Raw genomic sequence first — 20,709 nt, 5'->3', positions numbered from 1 at the left:
TGTGCTCAGGAATAATATTTTTAAAACAACAGATGATGGGAAGTAAAACACAACCAACAACACGCACTGTCAGAAGGAATAGTGTATCAGATTGTTTGTCCTTACTGTTTTTTTCTGCACTTTTAGTAACCAAAAATAACACAAGGTAAAAAAATTGAAGCTTCACTTCAATCATTGACAAGAATTCAACAGCTTCAAGATTTGATCCTAAGAGATTGGTTAGTTACGTGGTTTCTACATAGGCAGCAGAAAACTTCATATTTTGGTTGGTTTAGGGAGCATTAAATTGAGTTCTGAGCAGGGCAACACCACCTGTAATCCACCAGCCTCAAAGCACTCCTGGAAATCCTCTCAGCAGAACAGAGAGGACACAGCCAGGCCAAAACCCAGGAGTTCCATTCAACTCATTGGAACTGAGGCACAAAGAGGTTCCAAGATTTGCACAAAGTCAGAGACTCTGTTGGGGTTAAACCCCACGTGACCTGATCCCCAGGCCTGTGTTGAATCAGCCTAGAAGACTGTGTTGACTTTAACACAGATTTTGACTCTTCAGGACTTTTTTTTTTTGCCTGTACCCAAGCACAGAATAGATGATGAGTATTCCAAGTACTTGTGAGGTTCTGACTCTCTAGGAGGACTTTGTTACAGGCCATGTGCTTAACAAGCTTTTGCCAGAGTAATTTTCAAACTGCCATTGCAGACTTAAATAAAACCATGATAAGCTTCCAGTGTTATTGTGTAATCCAATTATGATGTGAATAGGGAATGTTTTCTCTCAAAAATATACACATAATTTTTCTGAACAGTGTCCTCTTCCTAGAGCCTTTCAGCAAAGCAGAGTACTGGTTCCATTAAAGAGTTTCAGGAAAGCCACTCAATTCACATCTTCTCAGTAAAGGTACAGATAAACATACCCTTACTGAAAAAGGGGAATCAAAAATGTATAGGCAATTAAATAAAATACAACATACAAAATAAGTTTTAATGCATTTTCATCCAATATACAGGCATTTGTGAGTATCAGCTACTGAGCTATAGTTCATAGCAAAACACCAAAGCGTTGAGATAGTTGTGCAAATTCTTTTCTTAGTTCCTTGGCGAGCAACAGAAAGAACTGAAGAATATCTACAAAATTAATTTCAAAGACTTACAGAGCAGAACCCTGGAAGGTACTTTTTGTACATGAGGAACAACAGGAACCTGATACATTAAGTAGCACATACAAGAGAAGCCTGCACCTACAGTTAGATTAACTCTACTGCAAGATTTATATGTATAAAACTACTTCATTCTAGTAATCAAAATGAGGCCTTTTGAGAAATCTGAGTCATCAGCCCACAATTCTAATAAAGGTGACTGCTGTGCTGTCCTTAACTGCCAAGCAAAGATATCTGATTGGTGAGCACAGGCTTCTGTAAAAGCAGGAAAAAAATCTCACAAATGATGTTTTAGGAGATAGTATGGGGCAAATAGTTAGAATGCCACAGGATCAAACCCAAAATCTTCCCTCTGACACCTGCAATGCATTAGGAGAAACCCTCTCTGCCCAGAACACCAGGCAGCCCCATGTCTTGTCCTACTACAATAAACAAAGACAAAATAATCTGATATTGGTCTAGACTCATCATCCCTTCAGGGCAAAAACCTGCTTTCCCCATCCTTGTTTTATCCTTATGAGAAATCACAAATTAATTAATAATAAAATTTGTAAAAAGCTATGACACAAAAACTGGGAATGATTTTCCATAGTAAGGACTGGATTGATTTTCTGATTTTTTTAAATGGCATCACCCAGGTAGGGGTAAGATTTTAATAGCAGAAAAGTAGGTCTAATGCCCAATACTTTTAGAGAGCTCACTGGTGTCTCTGCTTGTTTAAAGCCCCTCCTTTGCTCACCACAAGGGAGCAAAACTTCAGAAAGTTTGAATTGATGGCGTTGGTTCCCCATGACTGATAAAACTCTGTGGTGTCATTTGACTCCACAATGATATTTTTCAATTGTGCAGCCACCAGATTTTATTACAGAGCCCTTTTCACTCCAGCTCCTTCAGTGCTAGGACCTCATGAGGACAGCCAGCTGGGAACTCCAGCACTATTGTAAGGCAACTTGAATAGCAAGAGATTTGCCCAGTAATTATTACAAAACCATTCTCACTGATTTCTTAACAGCAGAATTTATAGCAAGAGCCTATGACATTACAGATTTATGTGCCATATATTATCCTACAAAAGGAACAGAGCGATGCCTAGCTTCTACAAAATAAACTATTTCAGGCCACCAACACAATTCAGCTCACAAAATCACTTCCAACCTTTTGGGGGAAAAAAAAGGAAAAATAAGGCAGCACTACAAAGGGAATCTAACAGCCTGCCTCCAGGCTTGTGGACAGCTCTGCTCATTGATTTGCAACCAATGCTTTGGAAACTGAATGTTTACTGGGAAAAATTCTGATTATATTTTAGGCAAGCTTTTTTATCTGCTACCTTTTAATGTGTTAATTTACTCAACTGAAAAGCCAAAGGGCCAAATTCACCCTTCTGATAAGGCTTTTATTGTAGGAGCATCACTGAATGTGCACCAAAGGCATTATTCATCTGTGGAGAGATCACTGAGCAATATTGTCAAACACTTTTGAGCTGCACATCCTTGAAGAGCAGATAAAGGAATTGTAAAGAGAATGAGAAGGAACAGAACATCAGAGATGAAGAAAATTAGATAAAGGGCCAGGAAGAAACTGTTTGATGTAAACAGAGTGACAAGTTAGATTAAGAACTCTCATTAAAGCATGCAGCATTTGCCCATAAGCAATTCAGGCAAGGAATTTGTTTACAACTCTGCCAAAATCAACAGCAGATGCAAAAAATCATCAATATTGGGATTTTAAATAACATTAAATCTACCGTATCCAAACATTCACTAAGACTGTGTGAAGGAAATACACAGCTCGGGGCCATTCTATTCTTTGTCACACTGAATAAACAAGGTTATGCCCTGCTGCACACTGAATGCAGGCCCAGCAGAAGTTACTAACAGGAGTGCACCACTAATTACTCCTTGGTTACTTCAGTGTGCACTTGTCTCTGAAAATACTTACTAGTACCAAGATTTTATTACTGATGGGGAAGGAAATGTGACTTCGTAAGGAAAATGTAATTTCAGGTATGACAGAACTTGGTTGGACTTTTCCAAGTCAAAAGGACAAAATTTAGAGATGTGCTGGAAAGCTTGTGGCATCACCTTGCATGTGACTTTTACCAGAAAATATCCAGCAAAAATTATCCATCAGAAATTATATAGATTCAAAATTAATCATTGAAACTCCTTCCAGAGCAGATGGTGGAGGCCAAGTGAATCAAACCCAGTACCATGCTCAACAACAGTGAAGAATTAGGATTTTGGCAAAGGGCATTAGGAGCAAATCCTATTCTAACTGAACCAGATTTAATGAGAGTCCCTCATTCCTAGTCCCAGGTTAACATCCCCCTCTAGTGACCTCAGTTTATTGTGGGGTGTTTTTCCCTCAGCAGCTCCTTGGCTCATGGCCCTGTACGATTCTGTTAAGATGATGGGAATTTGAGTCACCACTTTCCTCCTGGCATGGTTACAGGTTAAAAAAAATACCTGGCTGGGAAGAACATGCAGTGAGAGTGAAGTTACACAATGTGCTGGCAGCAGAATTGTCCCAAGAAGCTGAACTTGCAGCCTTTCCCCAGCCCCTCATTCTCACCCTTGTGCAGGAGTTCACTGCACATGAGTCTCCTTTCGTGCCAATTCCCTGGGGGGGCATGATGTGAGTCAGACCATTGTTATGAACTGGGTTAAAAATAACCCTTCCTAAAGCAGCTCCACCACCAAAGCCAGCAGATTGTGCATTTGCACCACGAGACACTCAGCTCCTTTGACACAGTCTTGTGCATGGACAGAGGCAGAAAACTGTGTCAGGTGCCACTTCTCAGCCCTAAAGTGTGACTGGCAAGGCACAGAATTCAAGCCATGCAGATTCAGCCATTCCCATGCTGCACAGCTCTTCAAATCCACATCACACCTAAATAACAGCACTGGGAATTCCTGACTGGTTTTGCAGTAGCCCAAACAAAAAATTCTGGTGGTCACTGGAGCTAGTTTTTAAAGGCTGAGATGAGGTAAGCGAAGGCCTAAAGGCCTTCTCTGTTAAATCCGAAGTGAGATGACAGATGGGATGTGAAACTGTGGGAAACCACCAGCTACAGAGAAAAACAAAGCTCTCATGTGCAAAGCCAAAGAATCACCCTGCAGCTCATGACTCAGCACTTCCATCATTCATGGAGGGAACTGATGCTCTCTCAAACAAAAGTTATCTTTCCTTTTTATATCATTGCATGGAAAGGCTACTTGCAAAAAAATGAGGGGGAAAAAAAAGACAGAGCTTCCTGTTAATTAAAGAGAATATTTGACATGCTGAGTCTATCAACAAAACACCATTTAAAGCCAGCAGACTTTCTTCCCATAGATTGTTTAAAAGATTTAAAAAATGCTGGTAATTATTTATTTTCATCTCTTATCTGAAATTCCTTTGTCTGTATACTGGGAAGGAGAGCTGAAGGCAAAGGTGAAGAGAGCATATTTCTTTTGTTAGTTGAAATGACACAGTCCAAATGGCACGACCTTAAGGAGAGCTTTATGGCCTGTGCCCTACAGTCAAAAAGGGCCTGTCAACTATGAGACAATCAGATTTGGTCTCATTTTTACATTACATAATCTCTGGTTGTGCAGTGCAAGAGTTTGAAAGGAATAAAAAGGAGGGCCTGAATACATGTTGTATAAAACACAGCTACTACTTCAGTCACATTTCCACACCCTTCTGGTGAACATATAAATTCTGTTACTCTGAGTGCCATTCTGGACAGCATTGCACAGAAAATGGCAGCAAGACCATTATTTTTAAAGATGTGTGACTATTATTTTTACAATGTGCTTTCAAGTTGTAGCTCCTGGCTTTTGAAATGTTCAGGAGGGACGATAACCATGGCTTGTTCTTTGCTTGTGTTTTGTTTTGAAATGGTATTTGTTTGTATATTCCAGATAGATCAGAAAAATGGAGATGCAAAATCTGCACTATTTTAAACTATTCTGTGTCCTGCCAGTGTCTCATTTGTATGCAGCATACACTAGATTTGCCTAGAAGGATTTAGCTCAGTAGCTGGCACGTTTACATCAGAGAACAACATACACAGTTTCAATCGATTTCAAGCATTCTTACAATGGGAAATAAATATGAAAAGTGGTTGTTGCTCAAAGTTCAAAAAATGCAATCAACAAATTGTAAAAGCTCAAAAGGTCAGACAAATTTAATAAAATACTTCCATTTACCTTCCTCAGCTTTACACAGCCTGTTCAAAATAATAAGACTCTCTGCAGAGTGCCTTTATCCAATTGTTTATATCACTTCATACAAAATATGTGTTTGAATTACCACAGCAATACAAGGATATAAATTCCCAGCCCATGAAATGCCAAATTCAACATAAGTTATGCTTTCTTGGCATTGAGATGTTTTCCTTTTCTCTTTCTGTACTGCAAATACAAATTTCCATTTGAAACAAATTAAAAAGCATGTAGATGTTAAAACATAATGACAGCTTAGAATTCAAGTGACTTGTGCAACATTATTTTGTGCTTTCCACTTCTCCATTTCCTCCTACTGCAATTAAAATTCATCATGCCCTACTACATGTACAATAGCAATGCATCAAGTTCAGTCCAGTAGAGGTTTTCAACCTTCAGACTCAGCTGCATACTACATGAGATCCTTGCACAATCCAAAAAAAAAAAAAAAAAAAAAAAAAAGTGCATCTTTTTTCCTCATCTTTCTCTTATGCTGGATGATGTGAAGCTCTGATTAGTTGATGCAGGAATGCAACCTTGAGGTACGATTGCAGCCTCGGAATGATTCTTAAATGTAAAAAGAAATTTTTGGAGCTCTCACGCCCTTTCTGGATTTTTAAAAAAGACACCACTGTCATGGTGCTACTGGAGCCACGGTACAGTACATCATGGCACACATCCATAACATAACCAGGGACGTGAGAGACAACTCCTATTTACAAAAACTTGATGTCACTTCCAGAAAAATATGACAGAAAAAAAAAAAGGAAAATATAATTTCCTGAATGTCCTGAATTTTTAGAAGATTCCTTTTACTTTCTCTTCAGCAACAGAGTGGTCCTCCACAACTGTATTTTTCCCTGACCTTTTTAGTATGGACCATAAGCGACACCAGCAGGAATTGGGAATCATATGGCAAACTGCTTCCTTCAAGAGGATGCTCACCCACGCCCCTTTACTCACAAGCCAGCTTGCTGTCAAAACTGGAAAGGGCAATGGAAAAGGCTTGTAGTGCACACATTGGGTAGTTGTAGTCCATGGTGAACACGTCCTCAGCCACGCGGCCAAACTGCATCACGATGTAGTCAGCTGCCAGAAAGGTCAGGAAAGGCAAAAAGCATTACTGCTGTTTGCAGCCCTCACTAATTAAGTAGGCATCCAACCCAACCCTCTGTCCCAGAGCAACGAAACACCACCCAAACATGCTCACTCATCAAACTTCACAGCACTTATTCATGCAAGTGGGTGTGCTGATAGCAGAGCGAGAGGCAAGGACAGCTTGAGTGATAAAGGGTTGCAAGACTTGTTAACGTCAAAAAAAAAGACACATATAAAAAGTGCTTTTTGCAAGAACAGGGAGACGATGGCTTCTCTATAGACTGCTGAAGCCTCTGATACAGATCTCAATTAAACCTGCTCTGGTGACAGTTGTGAAGACAGAATCCCCCCCAGACTGTGCACGCAGTGCTGCTCCTACACCTCACAGGCAGAGAGCTCTACTTACGATCATTATCATGGATAATTTGGAAGTTCTTCACCGAGGCCTGGGTGACTCGACCATGGAAATTCAGAACATAGGACTGGGTGTCATCATTCCAGACTGGGGTTTTGTTGTGCAGCTCAATGACACTCTCTGTGTTTTTGTTCTGCCACCTTGCAAGAAGCGTCTCGTGTTCCTGCACACACCACAGATACACGCTTCAGTTTAACACGCTCACGTGACACAAAATACATGAACAGGGACGAAAAAATTCATCAATCCTGGCCCAAAGACTAAACCCTCGACCCTCAAAATGACTTCAGTGAATGAAACTGAGAACGGTGAGGACCTAAATGCAAATGTGCATTTGATTCCACAGTTTGATAAATGCTAGTTGTACCTTTTGTTATCAAAATATTTTATTTGTAGAGCTTTTGTGAGTCACAAAAGTAGTCACACATCCCATTGTTCTTCAATTGTTTTAATACTATTTTATTAACTTCTAGACCTTCAGAAATGAAAATAAAAAACCCCAACTCTACCGGAAAAAGAATTCAAGTAATTTTTAGTGTTGGCTGCTGGTAAGACTTACATTTCGTGGTCTGATGGAAACTCTTTCATGATCCATATTCATTCCTGGTATGATCACACTCATTTTACGAGGTCCTTTAAACCCCAGGACATTTGTTTCCTAAAAAATGTTTAGAAAAGATTTCATCATGACCTTTAGTTTTAAAGTTAATTTTTTCAGCATAGAGACACTGTGGCAGCCCAGGGAACTTATTTGTTAGTCAACTCAAAAAACATCTTGAAACTCCCACCTTCACTGGCACAGCCAAACATTCTAGCTTTGTCTTAGAAGCTCCGACAACAGGAAAAATGGAAATAGAGAGGTTTCCAAAAACACTCCTAACACTGGCTGCCAGCAACCTTAAAATACTTTTTTTTTTAAGAATCCCTTTGTTAAGAAAGGATATGAATTAACCAGATTGCTTGGCTACTGCTAGATCCCAAAATAAAGTAGTTGCAATTTAAAAATCATAAAATGCAGTCACACATTTTGATGCGAGACAAAATTAAATATATGGGATCAGCTCAATTTATTCCAGAGCCAGCACAAAAGCAAACAAAATGCTAGTCAGAACATCTCATAGCGGTGCTGTGGTTTTCAAAGTTTGCTTACAGATGACCACAGTAAAAAAAAAAAAAACAAACACATTAGCATGAAAGCAAATTTTCTAGTTATGAAGCCAGGGAAAGTAAAGAAACCACATGGGCAGCAAAAATAAATCCACAGAAAATACAAATTTTTCCATTAAAAATGATCTGATGCTTTCCTGACCAGCTTTTCACAAGAAAACCAGAAAAGGCAAAAAGCAATATTTTCCAGTAAAACCTGATTTTAGCATTAACCCAATGAATGAAACAGAGACACCTTGAAGTCCATCTCCTCGTGTTTTGTGATCGCTTTTTTTCAGTCACATACATGTTTTTTTCTCCATCTGCCAAACTGAAATGAAGGGCTTTGGAGATGCACTAAGGAATCTCAGGAAGAACATTCCCATTGTTCCCAGCAACATACCACAGATGTCAAGAACCAGACACCCCTAGGCTCCAGCTGCTGTGGCTTTACCACTTGGGACATTTAAAAATGACACATTCAGCTGTCTCTGCTTTTACATTTTTAATTAAAATGTCCTGATTTTACAGAACACTAAACTTATTAAAACACCTCTACTTTTGCAAGCAAAAATCCATGCATCTCAACCCACTGGAAACATCTGAAATACCCACCTAAAATACCTGCAGCTTTGCCATCATCAGACCTTTGAAATAACTTTACCTGCTCCAGCAAATCGTCTGGAGATTTTCCACAACTCATTAAAGATTTTAATGCAGGCAAGAGAAATTCTACTGGATTATTTTACTGCATGCTCCTGAAGCAATCCAGGCATATTCATATATCTTCCTAACTCTACACATTAATGGGAAGATTCTGCCTCTTTTCTGAATCATTTATGTCCCCTCCTTTGGCAGAGTAAAACATGTTATCAGTTCAGTTGGTTCTGCATCATGGCAAGATGAAAACTGATATGACTGCCAGCAGATTTTATAAGTAGGAGAGACTCAGCTCAGCAGAGGACAAGTTCTAAGAAAAGATTCATGCTTATGCTTATTTTCCACTAAGTACTGACAATTTTGGGCTTCTCTGCTATGCCTTACAAGCTTTTCTTCTCCTCAAGCTGCAGTTATGCTATACATAATTAATTTAGATGCTGACTGGTTGAAGACATTGTTGAAGGTAAAATTAAATAATAGTGCTGAATCACTTCCCTCCCAACAAGCAGAGGAAAGAAACAGGACTATGTTCTTTGGGTTTACTCAGAAACACTGAAATTGGTACCTCTGGCACATGATAAGAGAATGGCTACTAGTTGCACATTACTACCATCACCAATTATCACACACTGTGCTGGCAAATGCTACCCTTTTGCTAAACACACAGTGCCAAACTGAAATTATATAAACATGGAATATGTGAGGAAAATTATTAAAATTACCTCACCTCCTGCTTCACTCCCTGCCTCTCTTTTATTTTCGTCCTCCACTCTTTTGTGTGTGGAAATTTAAGACTGCAAAGGGTATTATTAGGGGAGCACAAACCAAATTCTGATTTCACACCATTTTAGTGCCACTGACAGTCTTGGTTTACACAGGAATACAAATGTTGTTCACTGGAAGAGCCCTATTGACTTAACCAGGACACCAATGATTTTTATCAGCTCAGGACTTAGCCCAGGATTGCTGCACTCTCTGCCTTAGCCCATCCAGTCAGCCTCACAATAAACTGGGCTGCAAGAGCCTCTCCCCAGGGCTGCCTTTAGAATATTGCATACTTTCAAATAATTATGTAAGCACATTGCTTTAGTGGCAATAGTTGTCATGATAAAAGCAGCAAGGTGAATATCCCAGCAGCTCCCAGGAGATTCCTGATTTTATTACTCCCATTTTCTTGCAGCCACTTCCCTTCCTGGGCTTGTTGCACACAGCTGTGCCTTGTCCTTAATATTTTCTCTAGAAATTACCATTCCAAGGAAGACCCAGCTCACATAACCCACAACACTGGAGGAGCACAATGCAAGTGATTGAGGCCTGAATAGGAACACAGAATCTTGCTACTGTACTGAAACCTGAGCCACACCTCAGGGCATCAGCTGAGCTCACTGCCTGGAATCTGACTCAAACTCAACTGTGAGATCCTGTGGAATCCAGCACAGAAAATCCTGCTACCAGTGGCACAGTTGCTCCTCACTGCTCCTGGATAAATTTTGCCAACGATTCTGCAATCAGCCATTAGGTGCTGCTGCAGGTTTATTAATATGCTGGGCTGCCAACACAAGGGGAGCAAAAGTGGTCGACAGCACCCAAGGAAACTCAGACCTCACCTAGCTCTGATCCTGTTGCTTGAAACACATCTTAAGGTGAGCTCCACAAAGAGAGCCCTCACCACATTTATCCCACAGTCAGCCACAGATGCAGCACCAGTTTCTGCCTATATAAATTATACCTGCTGAGATGATTAAGCAGGTCATGCTCAGTAAGTTAGGTACAGCTTGATCTCCACATGGGTACTTGCTCAGATGAGCTGAGGGACAGTGAGAGGCATAGTGGTGCTTTCAAAGTATTGTTTTTATAGCTTGTGCTGCAGGGGAAATCTCAGGGCAGGAATTAAAAAACTGCCTTAGGACAAGGGTATTTCGGCTCTGCTCTTCCTGGCACTCTCTGCTCTGGTTCTGCTGCAGCCAGGAACAATAATCTCACTTCAGCAAACCTGGCTAGTTTGAAATGAAATACAGTTCCAATTTCCTTTTGTCCTCTGGCCACAGCACACCTGCAAGCCTGCTGCCTTTCTTTTCTCCACTACTACCAAACTATCAATGGAACAAGTAATTTTCTTATACAAATGTACCAGTTTCAAACTGCTAATTACAGACATAAAAGCAGCTTAACTCAGCCCCATTCTCCAAACAGTGGCTATGGTTTGGTTCTTTCCAACACCCATACTTCTAATTACCTCTGCTGACCACAACAGCTTTTTATTTGGTATTGTTCATCATTCAAGTATTGTTTGTTGTTGACTTAAGCAATGCCTAAATTTCTTAATACATAACTTTTTTTTTTTAATTGACTTTGGTTTTCCTTTTGCATTTCCAGTTTGCATAGATTAGTTGCCTGGCTCCAGGGAATGCCATCCTATATAAACCAATAAAACTACCTTTATTAAACATGTATGTTCTGCTAGGCTTCTACTGAGATTTCAGTCAAAATGACCTCAAATCCTGGAGTCTCATTTTAAATCCTACAAGCTGAGTTTTTGGAAATTCTCAGAATTTCAAATCCAACAGGAAGGGAGTGATATGTATCCGCTCATCTGCCACATTAAAATTGCATCCTAAGCAGCAGGAAGAGAATGTGCTGGCAGCTAATACTGCCCTCCTTCAGAACTCCCAGCACTTTGCACAAAAGGGATGGATCTCAGCTTTCTTGTTCATGGAAATCTTCCAGATGCATTGCTCCCCGCAGCCCAAAGCTCACCTTTCTGGGAACACATTCTGTGCATACATGGGGTATGTGGTGGACCTCAGCCTTAGAGATTTCCAGGTATCCTTGATTAGATCTGGGCAGGAACTCTTCAGAAAAGTCATTCTTGGGTATTTTTATTGAAGGTGTTGATTTGTGAAACCAGACAACTTCCTGTAGCAGTGTACATACCAGTTTTCACTGGAAGGGTTTCTTGGGCCCAAACATTTCTGGACAGGAAGAACACTCTCACCAAAAAGGTTATTCATCCAGCAATCGTGAAACAACAGCAACCGTGTTTCAAGTCTTGATTGTCTGCATTGCTCCTGATAAATGCTACTTACTCTCCTGTAAGAGCCTGGTTTCTCTCATTCAATCAAATTTTGGATTTTACTTGTGTTTGTTTCCTGGTAAAAAGGAGTTTTAGAGTTTTTATCCCAATCTCAGCTGCTGCAGACCTAGCTGTCAGCTACCAATGGTTTGGATCAGAGAGGCCTCCTCCAAAACACCATAACAAACAATTGTATTTTAGATCAGTAATGCCACGTACACAACTCTTCCCAGTTCAGGAGGTTCCCTCAGGAGGTGCCTGCAGGCTGTGCTCCTACCCTTTCCAGAGGGTTATGTAAGAGCTCCAACACCTCCTTCTCACCAAAGGTGAGAACTGGGCAACCCTGTTCAGTGCACAACGTTTTTCACCTCTACTTTGCACTGAGCCTCCCTGTTTCTCTGGTGGAGATCAGCTGCCTGGTTACATCAAAGCCTGAATGCTGATTTACATAATCATAAGTGAGAAGGAAATTCAGTGTGCTGTTTCAGAAAGTGAGCTGCCCTTCCTGCACGCTGTGCCTGTGAGCAGTACTTACATAACAAATAGCAGCTAGCTCCTGACGCAGGGTACTCGCCTCCAGGCTGGACGTTGTTTTCATTGGATTTACTCCATTGTCATAAACTGTAAACTTAGTTCCCATAAGATTTGATCTACCAAAAAAATGGAAAATCCAATCACATTTGTCAGCAATGCTGCCCGAGACATCTATCCTTTACTGCACTGTGGCCCCAAAGGAAAGGCAAATATTGAGCACTGCGAGGTGTTATTTCTAATCCCAGCTACATGGCAATTCCCAGATTAACGGCCAAAAGGACAAAAATGTAAAGGTACAGTACAGAAGTGTATATTCCATCATGCTGGAGATTTCTGATAACATCTTGCAAACTAGGAAATACAAGAAAGCTCTAAGGAAACACTTGGGCGGGGTTATTTTGTGTGTCTGCTCGGTTTTTAAAATACTCACAACAAAACCATCTGCTTTCTTACCTGACTACTAAACTCTGTTAGAATAAAGGGCGTGACTTTTATAAAGCCATTAGTGAGATCAAATCTTTCCTATTGCAATGGAAAGGAGTGTAAAATACAACGCAGGCACAGATGATCTGAACACACACCCAGAGGCTCCACAGAGGGATCAAGACCAGACTGGTTGTACAACATGGGGACAGACAGAAAAGGAACACGTGGTTCTGAAATAATTCCACTACCTGTAAATAACTAATTTGGATCTTGAGGAAAAGGCAAAACCAAAGGGATTTTCAGACTGTGTAACAGTGCATTCCAAAGTATTTATATCAATAGAGGCTACACACAATGTACTCATGCACTTCTGCAAATCCCATTAAGATAAGTTGTGCTTGTACACCCTTGAGAATTTGGCCTTTGAGCACTTAAGAGCTTCAGTCCTGCTGACTTTTAATAAAATGTGATCCTGTAAGTACTTGAGACATTTTTGAAAACATGCCTTGGATACTGGTGATTTTTAAGACCATGATCACATGATTTAGTCAAGCCTCTAACTAAGAAGACACAGTGGATTACAGAGTTCTTAATATCAAATAAACTTTATATATAAAGAAAATTCCTGGACTTATCACTCTTTACCTCAGTTTTCCAATAAAACTCTCTCCACCCCGAGACAGGTCAGTTGGGTCTATAGAGATGAGGTAATTAGAGGTTTTACTCTTCTTTCGTTTCCTTCCAGCCAACAGAAACACCTAAGCAATGCAAAAAAACCATATTCTAGAATGCTAAAGGGGTTAGCACACACCACTTCCTGCTTTGATATAAGCAAACCATAAGCAATTTCTCTGTCTTCAAGCATCACTAGCAAAGTAGCAGAAAATCTCCTGGGATTTAGCAAAACCAGGGGAAAAAAAAATCTGGTAAGGGAAAATGACTTCTCAACCACTCATTCCATTATTTATGGTTTAAATAATTAAATCTGATCTATTTTGTTAAATGTTTCATTCTGACTTGCTCTGGCTCTTCCAGCTGAATTGAAAGTAGATGCTTTTCAGGCCACAGAATGCAGAGAGCCCCAACTGCTGGCAGTCACATAAAGGTGCCATGCATGGATTATTTAAGGCCAAAGATTAAATATGAAGAAAGGCAGTGGGAGAAAGTGATACTGTTGTTTGGCTTCGTGAAGAAGGTAGGGTAAATCTAGTGAAAGCAAAAATGTATTCAAAATAAAAGATTACATTTTCTTTGTAAGATTCCTTCATATTTTTATTAATTTTTTTAAATATTCAGATGCAACTGGTATGCCATTCAAGTTATGTTATGACCTTTTTACCATGCTCCCTTTCCAAGTGGAGGTAATAAGTAGGGTACATCCCTCGGTCCATTCCCTTCTTGTCTCTTGTGATCCTGCACTTGACAGTGACCCCCTGTGGGGCGGGTCTGACAGCAAACTCCTCCAGGTCATCCACATCTATGAGAGGCTCATTTGTGGAAGGACTGGGGGCTGAGGCTGCTTCCTAAAACACAAGCAAAATTCGGGGCTTTTTAATGTTCATTTACAACAAGGTTATAAGCACAAAGGAATGACATTTGATAGAAGTTGCACTTTTAGAAAGTCAAACCAAGAGCCATATTGTCTTGCTGGTGCTCTGTGTGCAGATCCACCTGGTGGAACACAGACAGAATGCTGCACAGGGCTTACAGAGCAAACCCTGGCTCACACCTGCCCATCCCACCACACTCCTTCTGTCAGAAAGGCCATGCTCAAGGATAGGGATGGCCTTTGATGGAAGAAGAAATGGGATAGGGAGTAATGGCTTAAGCTCCAGAGAGATCTAACAAAGATGGGAAGTCAGTGTAGTATATAAAACAGCAGGGCATCATCAACTGGTTTAGTAAGAGCTTGTGATTTAGAATATTTGAACCAGCCGAAATCTTATTTTATGTTCAGATGGTAGCAGAGAGAACAGGGTGGGAAAATGCCCAGAAAAAGTCAATGGAAACAAAAGATCCTTCTGAGCACCTGCAAGAGGTAGAAAGGTAAATATTTACTGTTTCCCTTTCTCTTCATTCAAGTTCAGACAATATTTGCAATTCCTTTCCCCAAGTCGTTATTTTCATTGCTTGCTCTTGCGAAGCCTGAGAGGTATCACAGTAAATCACCTTGGAGAGACTCTGGTGCATATTAAACACAGAACAAGAAAGCCAGGCCTGTCCTGAGTGCACCCTGAAATCATGCAGTTCTTAGCAACTTGCACAGCCCTTCTTCAGCACCCTCCCCTTACCTTATTGGATTTTTTGCTCGTGGCAGAACCAGGCCTGGTGTTACTGTTTAGCTGTGAAGAACTGGAGCTGTCTTCATCCTCCTCATCTTCTTCCTCATCAAAATTCATGCTACTTGAAATACCTGAGGAGAAAACAGCACACTTATGTGAAATAGTGATAAAGCTGCCCATACTTGCTGTAAAACATCACTTATCAGACTGCTGCACCCTGAGGCTCACAGGTGAGTGAGGGGGTGTGTGAGAGTGGTTCATTGTGTGAGGCAGAGCATGAACACATGGGTCAGGCAGCAGCTCCACTGAGAAGCTTCAACATTCAAGTAAAACAGACAGGAAACATCATGGTTTCCATTCCACAGAGAGGATCAAGTTACCCAGTGATACAGGAGCAAATATCTGGTTAAGAATTAAATTCAGATCATCTTTATCCAATCAAGTACTTCAAACACAACATAAAATTATAAAGCTGAAATGGGAGCTGAGAGCCTAGCACAGCCACTTGGAAATGCTCACAATTAAAGTACAAGCCCTTCTACAGCACACTTTTAGCTGTGTGATCTGCTGAAGAGCACATCTTAGACCGAGAAGAAACGTTCACATCAAGGAAACGTTCTCCTGCATCTTATTTCATGTAAAGAATAGTATCAGCCCAGGCCAAAGGAACTGCTTCACAGCACTTGAAAATTTGACTTTACAAATTCAAAACCTCAGACATTTCAAAGGGAAACACAACTCTGAACATCAAATAGGTCTTAGCAGCAAAAAGCATCAATGGTGGGATGTTTGCCAGGCCTAGTTTTTCAGAGTATCGTGCAGATGAAGCCACTCCATATCCAAGTTCAAGCTCTCTAAATTCCATACATTACAGGCTATATTCTATCCTTTAAAAAAAACCAAAAAAACATCACCTGGTCCAGAACTCCCATTATGGGTAAGTCCAGTAGAAGGATAAATGAAATGCAGATTTTCAGAGCCAAGCAGCATGGACATAATTAACTTTTTCCTTCTGTACTCACCAGGAACATGATCCAGGGCGACAAGACTGGATTGGGAGGTGGAAGAGGACCAGGATGTATTTGCATGGGGATCTGGGAAAGGAAAAAATCCAAGGGTTTGATTCTGCAAACCCTTCATTGAATGAACAAGTGTAACCTAGCAAGAGGGCTAAAGGCTTCTGGGATGGGGCCACAATGCTGCTGCTTGGATTCACAATTTCTGCACTGCACCATCAAATTCATCTTCTACCTGCTGGGATCTTCACTTTCAGTACCTTGAATAAAGTGAAAAAGCCCTGGATCACAGAGCTGAAGCTTCAGCAAACATCATTCATGCTGAGCAGTTGTGCCACCAATGCTTCTGTGTGTGATGTGCACTGCATGGTGGGGTCTGGGCCTGCTTTGGAACTCTAACAAAATAAAAACCCTCAAACCTGGCTGACATAAGTGATACACACTGATTCTACACAATATTGGGTCAGTAACATTGAAAGAAGTATTCAGATGCATATTCAGATGTCCTAAATTCTACTTCAGTCCCTGTGCCTACTGCATCCTCCTCATCAAAAGATTAAATCAGGCTCTCTAAACCGTTTTTCCTGGGAGCTCCAGGGATATGCATAAAGATTTTATTGTAGTTTAGTCTTCTAAAATATTAACTTGGTCTGTAACAAGCAGACAGGAAACCAAACTGATGTACAGAAATATTAACAGTAGATACAGACTCAGTAATGGTTTTCTTCCATTCAAATTTTGGAACACATTAAGAAAAAGACAGCAAAAAAGGCATTAAAATATTTTTTGCTTTTATTGTTTCTTCCAGTAACTTCAGTGCACGTCCCTTTAGAATATCCAGATGCACACTGGAGAGTGAAACACCACCAGAGTGGTAAGAATGAGGGTATAAAAGTAAACCAGGAGCATAAGCAATGCTTGCATTGCATTCAGCTGCCCTGTGAAAGCTCTCATTATTCACTTCTTCAGCTCCCCAGTGCTGACATACACCACAGAGCATGACAGCAAAACCTTTCAATAGGACCTGGTTATGCAAGGGAGGCCTGAGTTCAGAGGTCAACAGATATTTTCAAAGCCTGTAGAATTCATTCATTATTAATCACACACTCATTAATCACAAGCATTATTTCTTAATAAGGACAATCATGTTCTAGGCTCTGTGCATGGGTAATGGACACAGTCCATCTCCTCAGCTGGCAGCTGCACAATAAAGCCATAATTCATATCCACAGACAGAACTGGTTTATTTCCACACCTGTGCTCACTATTTCACCACCAATGCTTTAGTGGTGAAAATTCTGTGCCAGCCTTAGAAACATCTGCCCTCACAACCTGCAGGGAAAAATGCTTCAGGGAGCTCCTGTTTTGGAATCCAGAAATGAAATTGATCCCCTCCCTAAATCTCAAAACTTCAGGTGGCAAAGAAGAACTAAGACCCAATTGCTCATTCCATGCCCTTTACACAGACATATTGGAAACTGATAAGTGTGAGGACTACAAGTTAGTTATTCAGTGTTAAAACTTATGGAAGTCTGACTCTGTCCTAGTGACTCATTTGCCAGGGAGGAACTCTACAGATTAACACTTTGGAAATTAAAAGGATGAATATTTCCTACAGGAGGAAAATTATTGTAGGATGGCAATTTCCAACAGATGGAGAAATCAAATAAAACATTTGGCATTTTCTTGCAAGTGGCATATTCCTTTTACACTCGGTAGCCTATAACCCCTTGTCTTGTTACTCATTGGGGAAGGAGAGAAATGTGTTATGAGAAGTTTCTCTCCACCAGTTTAGTGCCAAAGAGCAGAACAGGCATGAATTAGAGCTATGCAAATCCAATGGGATTCAGCTTTTGCCATGAGACCAGTTAGCATTTCATAGAATCACAGAATAAGCTGAGTTGGAAGAAAACCTTCAGGATCATGGAGTCCAACTCCTGGCCCTGCACAGGACACCGCAAGAGTTACACCATGTGTACCAAAGAACTATCCAAATGCTTCTGGAACTCTGTTGGCTTGGTGCTGTGACCACTGCCCTGAGGAATCTGTTCCAGTTCCCAACCACCCTCTGGGTGAAGAGCCTTTTCCTAATATCAACCTGAACCTCCCCTGACACAGCTTCAGGCCATTGCCTCGGGTCCTGTCACTGTCACCACAGAGAGGAGATCAGTGCCTGCCCCTCCTCTTCTCCTCATGAGGATGTGGAAGACCACAATGAGGTCTCTCCTCAGTGTCCTCTTCTCCTGGCTGAACAGACCCCATGCCCTCAGCCACTCCTCATACAGCTTCCTCTCCAGACATTCCCCATCCTGATGGCCTCCTTTGGACACTCTAACAGTTCAATGTTTTTCTATGCTGTGGCACCTAAAACTGCCCCCAGCACTCAAGGTGAGGCTGCCCCAGCTCAGAGCAGAGTGGGACAGTCCCCTCCCTTGTCTGTCTGCGATGCTGTGCCTGATGCCCCCAGGACAGGGTTGTCCCTCCTGGCTGCCAGGGCACTGCTGGCTCCTGTTCAACTTGTCATGGACAAAGGCCTCCAGGTCTCTTTCTGCAGTTCCTTATCTTTGTGCACTTCTCCTTCTGCTCCTATTCCATGCAGGAGAAGCCCTGATGGGAGACAGCAACTCTAAACACTTTTCAGGTGACATGCCAGTAAGGACATGCCACCAGCAGTTAAATGGCAGTGGGAATCCACATGAAGAGCTTTATCTCTGCATAAAATATCACATTAATGGTGGAATACTCAAAACTTTCTCAAAACAAGCATTATCTGCTGGTATCAAGCAGCAAACCATACACATATAGTAAAAACAATTTACAGAGATGCTGCTGGTATTATTTTAATACCTGTCTTTCTGTCTCACCCAGCATAGCTCTGCTGTTAATAAAAAATAAAAAAAACAACTCAGTATTCCCATTTAAGTAAAAGTGTCCTGCTCGCCACAACTTGAAACACACTAGTGGTTCACTCTTAGCAGTGTCTATTCTGAGTAGGAGTATACTCAGACCTGGTAAAAAAGATTGTATCGTATGTTTGAGAATATACAGAAGCAATGCAAACCAAAAAGTTTCCACTCTCTGCTTCTATTAAAAATAAACACAAATTTAGGGAGAATAAAAATATATAATATCCTGGCAAAAAAAACCCATCAAAACCAGAAGTGTCCCCCAGAGTAAAAATCTGAGTGCTGTGACCTAATTTGCAAAGTCTGTGGGTACTTTTTAAGTCAATCAGCTTCAGTTTAGTAGTGTGCCTGATGATTAAATATTCTGAGCCATGGTCTAACGCAACACAATCACCACACAGATCAGAACTTGTTAGTCATGCCCAACACCCCTGCAACTCAAATGCCCAGGAAATAGCGCACTTGGAGAAAATCTGCCCATTTCAGTTGGAGCTGCTCACATCTGCAGGGTAACGTCCCAGAAAAAATGAATCCTAGTGAGAACTGCTCTGCGGACAAGAGGCAGCATTTAGGTATGAATAGTCCATTCTACACGAGTCAAGTTTGCACTTACATTTTGCTCTTTATACACAAAGAGTTTATTCTTAAAGCATCAGAGCACTCTTGGCTTGAGCCATCTTTGCTTCAAAAGCTGTACACTGAAGAAGAACAACTCCAAAGCAAATGTCTTCAGAAAACGCTTTGTGAGGGTTTGGGGATTTTTATTTTTTCCTTCCTACGGTTCGTGTCTAAGGGGAGATAACAGTGCAGGAAGGAAGAGGCAGATGCATGAATGTGTACATATACAATCTACCTCCCAATGCATGCATGCCTCTGGAAAAAGAAAAATAAATTCCAGAACATTTGAGGACTCTGCGTGGGAAATGCTGCAGAATGTGGTGTACTTTTTACCTCTGCAACCCTGAACAGACACTACGAAAACATGAACAATGTGTAACTGACTGCACCACTAAAATGAATATTCTAGTTTGAATGTTGCTATTTCATGCTGGTTTTTAACCATCAAGTGAGTGATTTCCAGAGTTGTACATTATAAAAATGTGAACAGATGGATGTGAGTGTTGGCATCTGCCTGCTACCTTAATAATGGCACTGCACTGCAGAGGGGGAAGTCATCCCTGAGAGCCTGCAGAGCTCTTGTTCCTTGGGACAAGAGAGAACTTCATTGTTTTGGATTTTTTTTAGGTTTGGGGTTTTGGAATTTTTTAGGAAACAGAATAGACCCTAACAGGCTCTGAAGAGAACACACCAGAACTAACAAACTGTGCTTATGCTAGGGCTGACAGTGAGACTAGGAAATTGAGTCAATGTCCATCAAGAAAGCAGTGAGAACATGAAGGAAGCTTTAGCTACTTACCTTTCTTCTGCATTGCTGTTCTAAGGTCTTGCTTGCTTTGCTGTTGTTGGCCAGCAGCCACTTTCTCGCCATCATCTTCATCATGGCTAGTCTGTCCAACAGTGAGAATCTGCACTTGACTTCCTATCTTCTGAACATCATCTTGAAAAGCAGCTGGGCCATCAATCCCTGTGAGACAGCAGCAAAAGCTTTAGTTGTCTTTGTGTCAAGAAATTACTGAAAAGAGAACTGCTCACTCAAAAAACCAGCAGCTTTTCTAGGAGTCACAGATTGGATGTTCACTTTCAATAATATTTCTAGCATTAAACAAGACTAAGCTAGCCTCCAAGGCAAACATTTTACTTCCCACATACTGCACTGGAGAATCTCCA

The 20,709-nt window shown here is 40.9% G+C and overlaps 1 protein-coding gene across 8 annotated transcripts in view; it reads right to left on the bottom strand.

Moving 5' to 3' along the window:
- Positions 1-5,303: 5,303 nt before the first annotated feature.
- The window catches only part of TUB (TUB bipartite transcription factor), a 134,198-nt gene continuing 118,792 nt past the window's right edge, over positions 5,304-20,709 (bottom strand). For 5 of the 8 annotated variants that reach the window (XM_064425422.1, XM_064425417.1, XM_064425418.1 and 2 more), the window contains 9 exons: positions 20,339-20,506; positions 16,022-16,093; positions 15,009-15,130; positions 14,049-14,240; positions 13,363-13,475; positions 12,293-12,407; positions 7,438-7,536; positions 6,870-7,041; positions 5,304-6,454 (listed from right to left, as the gene is read on the bottom strand). In XM_064425422.1, the coding sequence (XP_064281492.1) occupies positions 6,321-6,454; positions 6,870-7,041; positions 7,438-7,536; positions 12,293-12,407; positions 13,363-13,475; positions 14,049-14,240; positions 15,009-15,130; positions 16,022-16,093; positions 20,339-20,506 (1,187 nt within the window). In that variant the 3' untranslated portion in view covers positions 5,304-6,320. The remainder of the gene's footprint in view (positions 6,455-6,869; positions 7,042-7,437; positions 7,537-12,292; positions 12,408-13,362; positions 13,476-14,048; positions 14,241-15,008; positions 15,131-16,021; positions 16,094-20,338; positions 20,507-20,709) is intronic. The other 3 variants (XM_064425424.1, XM_064425420.1, XM_064425421.1) reach the window with 1 other exon arrangement.

Source organism: Passer domesticus, chromosome 6 (assembly GCF_036417665.1).
Source record: "Passer domesticus isolate bPasDom1 chromosome 6, bPasDom1.hap1, whole genome shotgun sequence".
Lineage (NCBI taxonomy): Eukaryota > Metazoa > Chordata > Aves > Passeriformes > Passeridae > Passer > Passer domesticus.
Note: the sequence above shows the minus strand (reverse complement) of the source record. Positions and strands in the feature narration are given on the sequence as shown.